General features: G+C 38.7%; 1 protein-coding gene across 1 annotated transcript; it reads right to left on the bottom strand.

Annotated features, from left to right (window-relative positions):
- Nucleotides 1–1,136: 1,136 nt before the first annotated feature.
- FBXO30 (F-box protein 30) lies at nt 1,137–12,962 on the bottom strand. Its single transcript, XM_010224619.2, has 3 exons — nt 12,701–12,962; nt 3,982–6,067; nt 1,137–3,078 (listed from the first exon to the last, which is right to left on the bottom strand). Exons 2-3 carry the CDS (start codon nt 6,049–6,051, stop codon nt 2,875–2,877), a joined length of 2,274 nt encoding a protein of 757 aa, XP_010222921.2. The 5' UTR covers nt 6,052–6,067; nt 12,701–12,962; the 3' UTR covers nt 1,137–2,874.
- Nucleotides 12,963–13,834: the final 872 nt, after the last annotated feature.

The raw sequence follows: 13,834 nt of genomic DNA, 5'->3' as shown, positions 1-13,834 counted from the left end.
ACTGGTAGCATGAGCGTATATTAATTTTTGACCATATTTCCTACTTATCAAGCAGGGAACCTCCCTCCCCCCCAAATCCCCAAGGTACAACTGGAACCCTTAGTGTTGAGCACTGAAGGACTGGTGATGAGCTTTAATTAAAAAAAAAAAAGAAAAAAAAAAAAAAAAAAGGTACAACTGTACTAAAAGAGAAACTCCAAAAGTTTTATTAGGATTTTAACAGACATTGCAAAAAATATTGCATAATGATTGAAAACATAATATTTTAAACAAAGTAGCAATGTGGTATCAAGTAAAAGAAAGTCTGGAACAACTGTCTACATATGCTGTAAGGAAGATGTACCAGGAAAGGGATATGACATTTTTAAAATTCAAGGGCAAATATTAACAAGAAGCCACATTTTGATAGACTGACTACACACCACAGATGTTTTACAAACTGCATAGCAGCGTTTAAAAAAAAAAAAAAGTGTTATCCTACTGTATTTCTGCGTTTGGAGCAGCTTACAAGGCAGAGATTTTGTTTATAACATTGATATTTTAATAGCTCTGGATTCTCATAAAAATAAACTACTTTAACAAAAAAAAAAAAAAAAAAAAAAAACCTGTATCTACATTTGAAAACAAAAGTGCATGTTCTGAGAAATAGTGTTATCTCTGAAGAAGAACACCGAGTACTTTAAAGGTTCATTTGAGTAGATGGTCAGTGGATGGTACTTTAGACATCGACCTGCACTGTGCTGCAAGCGCGGTTCTTCCAACACCAGCTCCTACAGCGGGGCACCCTCCTCTCCTAAGCAGCCAGGACACTGCTGCCTGCCCCGAGACAAGCGGGGTCTTGGGCAGCTACCAAAGCCCCCCGCGGCGCTGCCCCCTGGCCCAAGCACTCAAGAAAAGAAAAGGAAAAAAAATCAGTAACGCGTGACTGATACTTTGAAGTGGATTTAGTCCTAAAACTTCAACGTCCAGGAGCCTTCCAGTCGGACAACTGCTTTTAAACACGGCAGAGCAGCAGCAAGGAGCCGTTAGAGCTAAGAGACGAGAACTGCTGAAAGCTTCTCTCCTGCCTTGTGCTGAAGGATTTGTGGGTTTATGCATCACGTGTACTCCAGAGCACACGGTGGTTTCTTTATAAATCCACCTAAAATCCAGTTGGCGTGGCCAGCTGTACATAGACCCACATCCTCCTTTCCACATTACTGTGGTGACAGCGAAGAATTACCACCAATGCCAGCAACTTCTGTGGAGGGTTCACTCCCTTTCTCCCGCCAGCCAGAAAAATGAAATGGTGGGAAGAGGACAGAGAGTTTTAAGATCCAGGCAGAGCTTTGGCTTAAGCTCTCCAGTAATTTCAACTCATGGCACTAAAGAACGAGATTTAATTTCTTTCTGGGCACCCTTAGCACTCTGGATAGAAAAGGCAGTGCATGTTTAGCTGGACCAGCCCCAGGATGGGAAATGCACAGATACCGAAGTTGTGAACTGCAGCCAAACTAACCATAAACAAGTGTCCAGTACAGAAATTACGAGCAATAAATTCAGCTATTTTTGTAAACATCTCCTCCTTACCAATCTCTTTATTTTTTCCTATAATGGAAATATGTGCTGTATTTCTTTGTTCCAAGCACTGGTCTGTTTCTGTTTTAGCTTTGTGGCACAGTTGCTAAGTGCAACAGGCTAGAGACACTAACATTAATACAAACAAGGTGGAAAGTCAGTTCAAGTTACTACAGTCTGCTATACCAGGGCGTTTTCATAGCTCGTGTGCTCTATTCACAAATGCCTTGTAAGATCTTTCATTATGGAAGACTGGAAGCAAATTGGAGCCGCTTGTTTAAAAAGAAGTGGTTGAATATATATTTGTGATATGCCGTATGCAATTAATGAATCATGCCTCATCTTATGAAGACGATACATTTAATATTCATGTCAGTAATTTAAAATGCTCCTCAAAAGAGCAGCATTTTTATAGACAAATTAACAGAAAGGAGACAACACATTTCACGATACCATGAAACAAGTAAAGCCCTTTCGTTAGCTGCATTATAAATCCATAACTGTTAATCCCATACTTCAAATTCTGACTGCTCAAGCAATTTAACTCTCAGCCAACTGCAGGACAAGGAAAAAATGTTAAATCAGGTGTCACTGTAGGTGTGAGAGTAAAAACTAGCTTTCCATGTTTTAACTTTAAAAGTTTTGCTCCCAAAACTGAAATAACTGTTACTCGTTTTTAAAAAAAATAATAATTGTTCATAGGTCAAAAGCAAGTTTTACTAAGAATTAAGCTGCTGTAAATCAGAGTTCACTTAGCTCATGACTAACATTTTTAAATGCTTATCCTGGATCAGCTGTTAACCAGGAAGAGCACTAGAATACTGACTTCATGAGAAAAGATGAATGTTGGTCTGCTTTGACTTTTTCCTAATTTTTCAAATATTTGGATGATAATTTGTAATTAAAAAAAAGGACCTAATACAGAGAGCACTTTTGGTCAGGATCTTGTCCCACTGCAACTCAATGTTTTCTGTATAAATGTGCACACCATTAAGAGGTCACTTTTGAAATGCTATCAGTCAACAAAAACATGGGCACCGGTGAATCAGAAAACACACCTTAGGGTTTTGTTTTTAAATTATATAAGTTAGATAAAACTACCCTGTCCAGCAAGTTCTGAATTTTTCAAACGTTAAGGCAATTACTTTCCAGCTAAACAGTATTATAAAAAATAAATGTCACTTCAAACCTTATATACACAGTGACAGAATAGGTTTAGCTAGAAAGTATCTTTAGTACATTAATAAAGTGTCACATAGTATTACCGAGGTTATATCAGGTGCTTGAGTGGATGTGCAACTGGCGTGGCTTCAATGTTTAAAGTACAGGTTTCAAAACGGAGCGCAGGGACCGTCCCTCTTTAGTGAGCTCTCGTGTCACGCACATACAGGGCAGCGGAACAGCCTCCTCTCTCCTCTCCACAGCGTTATAGCTACACTTCTTCAGGTGGTCAGCCATGCTGACGATGTCCGCAAACTTCCACTCCTTCACGGTGCAGAAGGCTGTGCTGAATCGCCAGACCTAGGAAACAAGCCACACTTAGGCTCAAACATACCTAGACAGGTGCAGGATCAGGGAACTAAATGTTTGCTATCACCTTCAGACACACTTCGGGGCCTGCTAGAACTTTTGATGAGATTCAAAATGACAAAGGAACATACAATGCTATTTTCTGCATGGCCCTTTGCAGGCTCATTCCTATTCCATGTTGAAGGCGGGCACTCTTTTTTGTGTCTACAAATTAGATCTGATGAGCAGTTAAATGATAGTGCCACAAGACCATAAAACACAGGGGAAGTCCATTTCTGCAGTGATACATTTGTGCAATTCCAAATTACTGCTGCAGATACCCTGGCACTTCAGGGTGGAGGGCAGGCAATGGTGAAAAACCTGCTACACAGAAGTCACCACCAAAAGATTTAAGAATTATTTACATACTTGACTAAGGCACAGTATCATGTCAAGGGATCTTAGCAGATCATAGAAACAAAAAGAGAAAGAAAACTGCTTTAAACAGTATAAAAGCAAGAAATGCAAACTTTGTAAGTAACTTTCCTGCTTCAGGGAATATTAGCCTTAAAGAAAACCGTGACGTGCATATTGCTAGATAAACCTCCAATTTTCCCAATATTTTAAAATATTATTTTTACATCAAGTAAAAAAATCTGGACAGACTCCTACTCAACTCCTACTTGTGGAAACACAGAGAAAACTGAATATACCAGTAGCAACTGAAACAACCAGCAAGCATTCTTTGCAAAATGCTTTTCTATGAGACATCCTGTTTCCTGAATTGGTAGTACATCTAAAAACAGTATTACTAGTGGTGACCACACAAAATAATAATGCTCAGGGAAACAGCGGAGACACAGACAATTTAATAGCCTTTCCCTTTCATCTTCAAAGGAAAAAGAAACAGCTTACCTTTTCTTTTATTTGCCAAGAAGAACTTCCATCTGGGTACCTCCTCTTCTCCCAGAGCAGTATCACCATTCCTCGTGCTTGAAGCAAGCTTCCACACACATCTCTCATTAAACGTGACACTCTTGAAAGCTGACATAAGCTGAAGCCATCTAGAAAACTAGCAATATGCTGCAGAACCTCAAAAGGCAGACTACTCAGGTGGTCGTTGTGTAGTCCAATTAAGCAGCTTTTTGCTGGTTCTACTAATACTGTGGATATGCAGGGCTGAACTCCAAATGACCGTAGGTGGCGATCATGAATAATTTTTGCCCCTTGTGTTGAAGGGCAAAACCTACGTTGAGAATATGTGCACCCATAATACGCCAGCGGACACCTCTGCTCCATCCAGCCATTAAGGCCAGCATGAATGTCACCATGCACATTCTTAAAATGTGAAGAAAACTCATTCCTCCTAAACAACTGTCCACAAACAAATGTAAACATTGAACGCTGTTTTGTTTGGTATCTAGCCACATATTCCAAAACCAAATCCAGCCCAAGGGTCTGGAATGGACTTGGATTTGAGAGCTGTGGGTTGGCATGATCACACGCAGAAGCTGAAGCTATCTCCCCCACCATTGTGTTTGTGGCCAATATAGCAGATGGGAGAGAAAATGTTTGGGTCCCAAAGTCAACGTGATACACGTCGACACTGCGACTTTCTGATATCCCCCTGCCTCCGGGAGAGTCTCCTAGACAAAACAGCAAAGCTGCTGTGATTAGATCAATCCCTTGAAGACCCATGGGATCTTCTGTTATCTCCAAATCTGATGTATCAACAGCTTTGTCTTCTTTTGGTGCAGACCAATAGTGATTAACGAGGAATTTGTAGGATCGATGCCGTAAAAGCGAAAAGGGATCTACATTTCTCAATCTTTCTTGCTCCACCTGCCTCTCTAACATTTCTTCTTCATTAGCATGATGTGGTGCTACATGACTAACACTGCCATTAACTAAGTGATCAGATGGTCTTACTTCTCTAGGCTGTGCTGCTGCAGGGAAAGGACAGCAAGGCTGTAACATCTCACTCTCAGGAGACACGGTACATTCACCATTTGCTACACTGGATGGTTCTGAATTAGACACACCAAGATCTTCATCCTGGTCCAACACCTTTGAACTTTCATTTTCTACATGAAAGCCATTACACAAAAGTGAAGAATTACTGAGGTTTAAGTCATGTTTTTGCACTAAATCATAACAATTATCACTAGAACCATTTTGCTCCATTTGTGAGTTTTGACTCAGGCTATCGAAGTTGACTCCACCAACTGCTCCTATGTTATCTTCATCGGAATATTCATGGTCAGACTTTTTATCCTGAATAACTCCATTAGAAGCTTGTTCTTTACTCTCTGTGTCTTCTCTCCTTTCGTACGGCGAAACGCAGAGCCTGGAACTTAACATACTGATGTCCCGTGTAGCACTGTTCAGGATATCCAGGGCAGCAGCCAAGCTCCTTGTTGTTTCTACAGTAGCCTGATAAAGAGCACCGTAAGAATCTTCATCCACAGGCATCAGGCCGTTTGAATGCACTGCATCGGGGGCACTTGATCTGACAGGAGTTTGCTCTCTGGGTTCAGATATCTGATCTGCTGCTTTTGACATCATGGTTGCTACCTTAAGTGATTCTAGTAACATGCGTTGGTCTTGAAGGGCTAAAGCCATATCTAGCTGCTCCACTTCATCAACATCTTTACTCAGATTTTCATAAGATTTTCGGTCTGCGTAACTGACTGGCCATCTATTCCACTCCATGGTACAACATACCACGCTCGCGGGACAAACTTCTAGATGATCAGCAATTTTATTTCGGGCTACTATGAAGGGACACCCAAAGCCACTGTTCAAACAAGGCACTCTTTCAAGTGGACACAAAATGCGATGCTCCTCGGCTTTGCATGAGTGAAAAACTGCTCCACACACCAAAGGGCATCCAATCAAATCACAGGAGGTGCCAGGCTCTGGTCTGGTCATACAGCGACGACTGACGCAGTTTACACAGTGCAAATGCTGTTGATGCTCCTCCATGACTGTAAATCCAATTCTGAGAGAAGAGAAGGGAGACAGAAAGGGGAAAATATTAACTTAATATATCTCATAGTTACTAACACTTATTTGCAGTTTTGTATTCTCTGTATGAGTGGCAAGATGCACATTAACACAACATGACCTGACCAGTAGCTCTTTTAAGAGAACAAATATAACATTTTATAATAATAAAAATAATAATAATAATAATAATAATAATTAAAAAAGAGTGTTTAAAAGTTCCACTGAAGATTAAGGACACACATTTATACAAGAATTCAAGACATGTATTCACTAGATATGAAATATGCAACTCAAAAGTGTTCAGTACTTCCCTCTGAAGTGCCTCTTGTGCCCCTTTCCATTTCAAACAGATAACTTCAACTAAAACTGAAGCATCACCACTGACTCCCGTCACTAAGAAATCCTACACTACGTGATTTTACAAAGGAAGGGAAGAAACAGAGGAACTCAAATTCATTCTCACCCGTATTTCATCTTCAGCTCTCCAAAGAGGCACCCTGATTGACAGGCAGCTTGCGTGGCCGATGCCTCTTGGTCCCTTTTCACACAGTTCCATGTAAGGGAAACTGCAACGTGCACTGTGTGTCTCTAAACCTCCTTGTGTGCCACACTCCATCACACTCGCACACTTGTACACAGGCAGCACTGCTCTGCAATGCTTCTTACTTTTTTTTCCCCCTCTAGTCCATACTCTCTAGTTCCTCTTATTTTTATAGTAGCTATTGTACAAAGGTAGCAATTACAGCATGCATTAAAAAAGAAAAACTTCATTTCACTGAAAGATTTTACACTGAACCCCAGTGCCTGACATGGCTCTACGTGCACCTTCAGCTCTACCTGCAGAAAGACTCCCCCCTACACACTCTCTAATACAACAGGGGCTTACAATAGCTCAGAGTATAAGGGTAACATGGCAACTTCACGTAACCAGGCCAAACAGCAATAGGAAGCTAGTTAAAAATCCACGAGTAAACTATTAAAACAAACTGGCGCGCACACACACACAGAGAGACACAGAAAAGAGCAATGCTTGTGCCTTTGTACCATACTTCCAGAAGCCCTGATACTCTTTATTAGTCTGAGTGCACAAGTGTCCAAGCTCTCTTCTATGCTCTAATATGATACTACTCTCAGAAATGATTCCACTGGGGAGGACAGTTCAGGGATATCTGAATGAACTACACAGAGGCTGAGCTCAAAACATTTTGCTAAAATACATTGATCAGTTCCTGCTTTTGCTTATTGCCTACCTTCCAAAATTACTTTCCTTGAAAAATAAAATACTTGAAGAATTTTAACAGAAATATTTCCTTATTTTATTTTCCTGGTCTTTCCTATTCTCATGCAATGTCTTCAGTACAAACTGAATTAAATGAATTGAAACTTCTTAAACTAAAAATATTCAAAATTGACTGTAAAATAAAACCAATTAGTACCACTCATTTTACTCAAGCTGAAAATATGAAAAAAGAAAATAGGATTTTAGTCACTCATCTTTAAAGTTAAATAAATTTCCATGTAATGTAAAAGTCTATGTACATACCTCAGATGTATTCTTTTAAAGTTGGCATGAGTTTCAGAATATTAAGTAGCAATCAGACCTCATCCCTCTATCCCTTATAATGTAGATAGCTCAAATGTTTTAGCCACCCACTCTTCTGAACACTTCTAACAAAGAAGCATATGTACTATGCTTAGCAGGCAAAACACAGCTGAATTTATATAGTGAATAGCAAGTAAGTTTCCTCATCACACACTGGCAAGTGTGACACTCACTGAACTCCACGACTGATTTGCTAAAGGTTTTAGGAAATCTTCCTGCACACAACCCGCTTTAACCTTCATATTGAGTCAGAGAGCACCTACAGCCAAGAGCTGAACCATAGGGAAAACTACTGGGCTTTTGTGGGAGAGCAATCCTTATCCTAGTTCCTCTACCAAATACCTCCTTTAAACAATTCCTTCAAAATACATACACATCTGCACTAATTAATCTATTTTCTTCTATTAAGAAAACTTCTAATATTATGAAATAATACCCTTTTGCAATAATAAGTTACTTAATGCTAAAGATATTATTTTATCATATAGACTTTTTTTAAAAAAAACGCCAGCTCCTACCTAGGTCCTACAGCCTACATTCAACTTTTAATATTGTATAAACAATCCCACAAAGGACGGGTCTTGCAGATGGCCATACCGACAGTTTAGTTGCAAAGTCAAGAAACCTGCATCTGTTTTTTTTTTTTTTTTCTTTTTTTTTTAAACAAGGTAGTCATTGTACACTAGTCATCAAAAGTACATCAAAAGTACAAGATAAGTACTGGCAGAGATATACATTTCATATATGAAAGGTATAAGCCATTTATATATATATAAAAAATAAAATTGCTGAGATGATTTGGTTCCTACTGAAAAAACAGGGAAATTTATGGTGCCCTTTACTGAACAGTACAGAGTTATATACTAGTAACTGGGAAAAATGTACTGTCCATTCTGCTTTTATGATGCTTTGGTGGGCAGAATAGCATTGCAAAAAAGGGTTTTGTTAAAACTGCTGTGGAATTGACCACAGAGTATAGTCATGATAATAACACTCATTGAAAGCATGAGATACTTAAGAACACATACCTACAACTCGAACTCATCAACAATCCCAAGAAATTCTAACTAAATTCAAAAGCTTCCTTTTTTCTTTTTAGAGATAGTCCATACAATCCACAACTGAACATCTAGCAGCTATGAAGGCTCAAAAATATCAAACAAAAACATCCCTCCCACACACACACTCTTCCTCAGTCACTCAGGCCTTTTGAGTTTTGCATCAACACTGAAGTCAAACACTAGTTTTCTTGGAGTTAGCAAATGAATGGAGATAAGGAAAAAAAAAAGTTATCTGAGTATGTGCACATTTTAAAAATACTTGACACATAAAATGGAGATACACTGAGTCCAGAAAGACAATTGCTAATTGCTAACTCACAGGCCACATCATGCCCAGCACCCACTCCATCAACTTAAAAGCAGTCCCATGTCAGTAAAGCCGATTCAGTTTCCCACAATTACGTTTAAAGCTGAGGCCCACATGCACCACCACCTTGCCCGCTCGGAGCGGCCAGCCCGAGGCCGTGCAGGGCAGAGCTCAGGCCTGCCGAGCGGGGTCCGCTCTGCCGCTCCGGGGCCACGGCTGGCTCACGCTCACGGCTCCGAGCGCTCGTGTCCGCCCGCACCGTTTGTGCAGACATACCCTAAATTAGTCAACCATCATTAAATGCTGTCTTTAAATAGCCTGTGTGAGCTTACACAGAAGAACATTCTATTAAGACACTAAAACATCCTCCTCCCTAGCACACTATCTTGGTCTTTACAAGCCAGAATCTGAAACCCGAGTTGTGTGACTACAGCAGCTTTTATCAAACTCCAGGAACTCTTTCAGGCACTGGCTAATGCTCACCAAAACTTAATTGTCTCACACACAAAAATCAGAGTTTGAAGAGTAAAGAGATAACTGTTAAAGATGAAGAGTGTTGCTGACAGACAGTGTACAAAGGCCACATCAGACACTAAAAATACCATGTTTTAGTTAGGTAGATGCTAATTTAGTCCTGTAACAGATGCTTGTGTTTGTTTTTATAAAGTAGTTACGCATGTGATCAGTTAAATAGCTGAAGTAACCTATTCCCTTAGTTTGCTCAAATCAGAATATTATAGATCACTAAAAAGTTTGATACTAACTTCCCGTTAAATATTTTTTAAATCTCTTTGGACATCAGTAGAACATCTGCATGACATTTACCAAAATTTCTATGCCCTCCTCAGGCCTTAATTTCATAGCAGTTGCCATAGAACTGCAGTTTATTTAGTCAGAATATCACAGTTCAATTATCGCTTACTGTAAAAGCCCTTTAATGCTTTCTAAATGTCCTTCTCACACATTTTTTTTAGTGTCTGGCCTTCAAACCCCACAACTGCATTGTGGAGTCACGAGTTCCTGGACTGCTTAACTGGTTAAGGCTTTTCATACAATTAAGTTATTCAAACATAAGTTTTAAATCCAAATATAAAAGTCAATCAAATGACCATATCAAACAGGCACCAGGTGAAACAACTGGATGTTATCTCTAAAATGAGAATGCTCATCATTCAGCTAATGGTCACTTTCTTTAATTTTGTGAATTATGTATTCTTGTGAACCACAATTTAGCATCTTTTGGATTCACGGATTAAAAGCATCCACACATGAATCATTTTTCTTTGAATCAGCACATCTAATATATCCCTACTATGCCACGAACAACTATAAGGGGCACCTTCTTCCCAAACACTGCCTTGCAAAGAAGAAAAAAATAATGGGGGGCAAAGTAGAGCTCAAAAAAAATCTTGCTGCAGGTAACAATGTCTAAACTTGTACTTCAAGTTGCTCTGAGATTCAAACTGGAAAGAGCTAGCAGACACAGTAGCTGTTGACCAGAAGAAAAATACCAATCATTAAAGCAGGCTCTGAAGAGATTTACAGTGTTTATACCCTGTTGGGTTCCGTAGCAAAATTTGGTAAGAAGTTAGAGGGTAAAATCAATGACTATAGCAAGAAAGAACAGCTGTCCTTTCCTGATAGCCTAATGTCAGCAACTAGGCTGAGTTCATATGAGATGCTTAAGTATGCATACTTGACTGTTACTAGCAGAGAAACCTAAAAATACATCCAGTTCCTGTGAGGTGATCACTGCTCTCAGAATTTGGGCGATCACTTGATGTTATTGTACATGCTATACAGTCAGCTGACCAAATCAGCCAGAACATGCTTTGAAAATCTGTCATAATTAAAAGGATTAAAATTCCAGCTGCTATAGCCACATGATTTTCAGTTGCTGTTGTAACATAAATATTAAAATAGCATAATAAGGGTTTCAAGCAGTCACTACATAATACTTTAGCTGCAAGTGGGAGCTCTCACCATTTCCTCCACTGCAAAGCAGAAGACGCCAGACTACTTATTATTAAACTCAATTTCTGCTTACTTACTTTCCCCTGAATAAATTCCTTTGCACCAATAAGATATGAAATGACTGTTACTGCTGTTGGAATTCTCTGTTACTCAGCCACATTTTATGCACTGAACCTATAAAAGCTCAACTGTCTTTGAGACTCTTTCCTCTATCATATCTGATTAAATCGGCCAACAGTTTCTTAAATTACTGGCTTAAGGAAGCAGATGAACAGAGACACACAAACAGTGCTGCTACAGGTTAAATTCCTAGGGGCCCCTGAGACGTCGCATGGGCAGCCAGATACACACAAAACACTCAAAATGTTTTCGAAGGTGCAACAAACAAAAGGAGGCACTGCCAAATTACTGAAACTCTCACCTTTTACCCAACATGTGGGTGAAAGATTGGTAGCTGTGGCTAACCAGTCTTATAACATCTAGAAACTATGTGTTTTAGAGAGTTAAATGACAAGATCAAGTGACTTTAAGTGACATTAAGAGATCATCAGGACAGCCCCAGCCTCAGCTTCCATTACAGCAAGGCAGACTGAAGTGGTTAAAAACTATATTCAAAATATTTGTATAAAACATCATATGCTGTCTTCTTACATGGCATAAAGTGATTAATAACAAAGAGAGAATACTTAGAATACTTCAGCTGGTAGTGGCTGCAGATGTATGAAAAACTAATGTCACTAATGTTTTCTTTTTTTTTTCTTTTTTTTTCTTTTTTTTTGTCTGTTTGGTTTTAGATCACTGAATTTATAAGGAGCTTCAAATACTAAAGCACAAAGTATTACACAAGCAGCATGCTACTTTCACCATGATCATCACAGGCTATGATAACTGCTAGATGCTACACAAAAGCAGCAGAAAAAAAGGCACGCCCAAAACAGCTTCTTAGTGCAAGAAAATACACATGGGGATACACACTCTTGTTTTATCAGTGATCTAGCACCTGATGAATGAGCAGAGCATTCACACGTATTGACTGAAACACTTAAAAAGTTAAAAAGGACTAAAAAAAAAAAAAAAAAAAAGACAAAAAACCCACTCTATCTACAGCAAAAATAATGATCAGTAGAATTATAAAATGTAGCTTCTGTGATTTCAACCCTAAAAAGAATGAATTTTCCATATCTTACCCCCTACTCCATCCCAAACTTCCTAGTTATGGGAGCTGACTTGTATTCTTTTCAGTAACCCTTTAGAAGATCAATTTTCTCAGGGCTAAATTCTCCCTCACGTTCAAAGAATTCTGCTAGGTATTTCCTCCCAAATAATTTCAGTTAATTAAAAAAAAAAAGAATTTAAGGGAAAACAAAATAAAATACTGGTATAATTAAAGTCAAGCTCCAATGATGCTCCATCTATCTGACTTGTGTACCCTCCTTGCATCAGAGCTTGCATTTTGAAACAGAACTTCTCTCTATCCCTATCAAATCTATGAATGTTAGAGATAAAAAAGCTTTTCCTTCAAGTACTTTTGTGACAGATGTAGTATGGATTCTTGACTCTTTGACACCTTCCCCAAGCAAGATGGCCAGAAGTCTCAAAGAGCCTTTAGCAACTAGCACAGGACCCCCACACCAAGAACAGCTACGCCTGGTGCATGGCTCAGATACAAAAGCACTCTACCTGCTGAGATGGTGACAGGACAGAAATAGCTGGAGAGACAGCAGATTTCATGTGTAAAGCACCTCTGAAGCTGAATTCAGTACGACTCTGTGACTGCTGCAGACTCTGCAAGAAATGAGATTGGAAATAAAGTTTCATTTCAGGAGTACAGATTGCTTTCAATACATACAATCCTTTGAAAATATGACATGCTTACAATATCTGGAGCTGCAAGTGGTTAAATGTTTTGCAGTTCTAGGGAAACATAAAAAAAAAAAAGAAAAAACAACAGACGTTGTAACCACAATACGTGCTCTGTCATTCGAGTTCATTACCTGCTGTCAGTCAGACTAGATGGTTACTCATTACACTGAAGGCTCGAAGAGACTATTAAAAATTATTTACTATGACCTGCTTCACTTAGTTCTTCCCTATAACTCACCAGCAACCATTTAAGAAAAAGAAAAAAGCATCAAGACTCAAGACTAATTTTAATAACTAAAAAATTGTTTTCAACTTTAATGATTTTATAAACTGCATTTTATCTTCAATAAAATTTATTCATCTTCCATCTTGAGACAGGAGAATTTATTTAATAGCTGCTTCATGGCACCAAGTATCTTTTTTCCATGTGCTCATATCCATGGATTATTATTAAAACTTAATAGATACAGAACAGAGGTGAAATACCCTCAGAAAACCGACACCCTTATCCACGGATATCAGATCTCAAACATTCTAGAAAAAAAAGAAAAAAAAAAAGGAAAGGAAAACAATCAAAAGTTTCTCAAAAAAAAAAAAGAGGCAAAACAACTGCCAAAAATAATTCATTCTATTACAGTAAGCAGACTTAGCCACCCAAAAGAAGCCAAAAATAAATCCTTCATGTTATATAATATTTTAATTCATATATGCTGCAGCAGAACTCCTGACCTCTATATTTATAGCCATCAGGCCTGAACTCTTGCTGATGCACTGCTTCAGGTCTTACTACACAAGTTCACCTAGTTCACATAGCAAAATGAGAAAACAAATTTAAAATACATGGAACATGCACAGATCATATGCGGAAATACAGATGTAATACATTCTGTAGAGGCGAAGGTTTTGCTTTGTTTTGTTTTATTTAAAACATACCCTTGTTAGTAGCATAAG

The sequence above is a fragment of the Tinamus guttatus genome, unplaced genomic scaffold (genome assembly GCF_059628265.1).
Source record: "Tinamus guttatus ecotype Peru unplaced genomic scaffold, ASM5962826v1 Tinamus_guttatus_pri_ptg000716l, whole genome shotgun sequence".
NCBI classification, from domain to species: domain Eukaryota; kingdom Metazoa; phylum Chordata; class Aves; order Tinamiformes; family Tinamidae; genus Tinamus; species Tinamus guttatus.
Note: the sequence above shows the minus strand (reverse complement) of the source record. Positions and strands in the feature narration are given on the sequence as shown.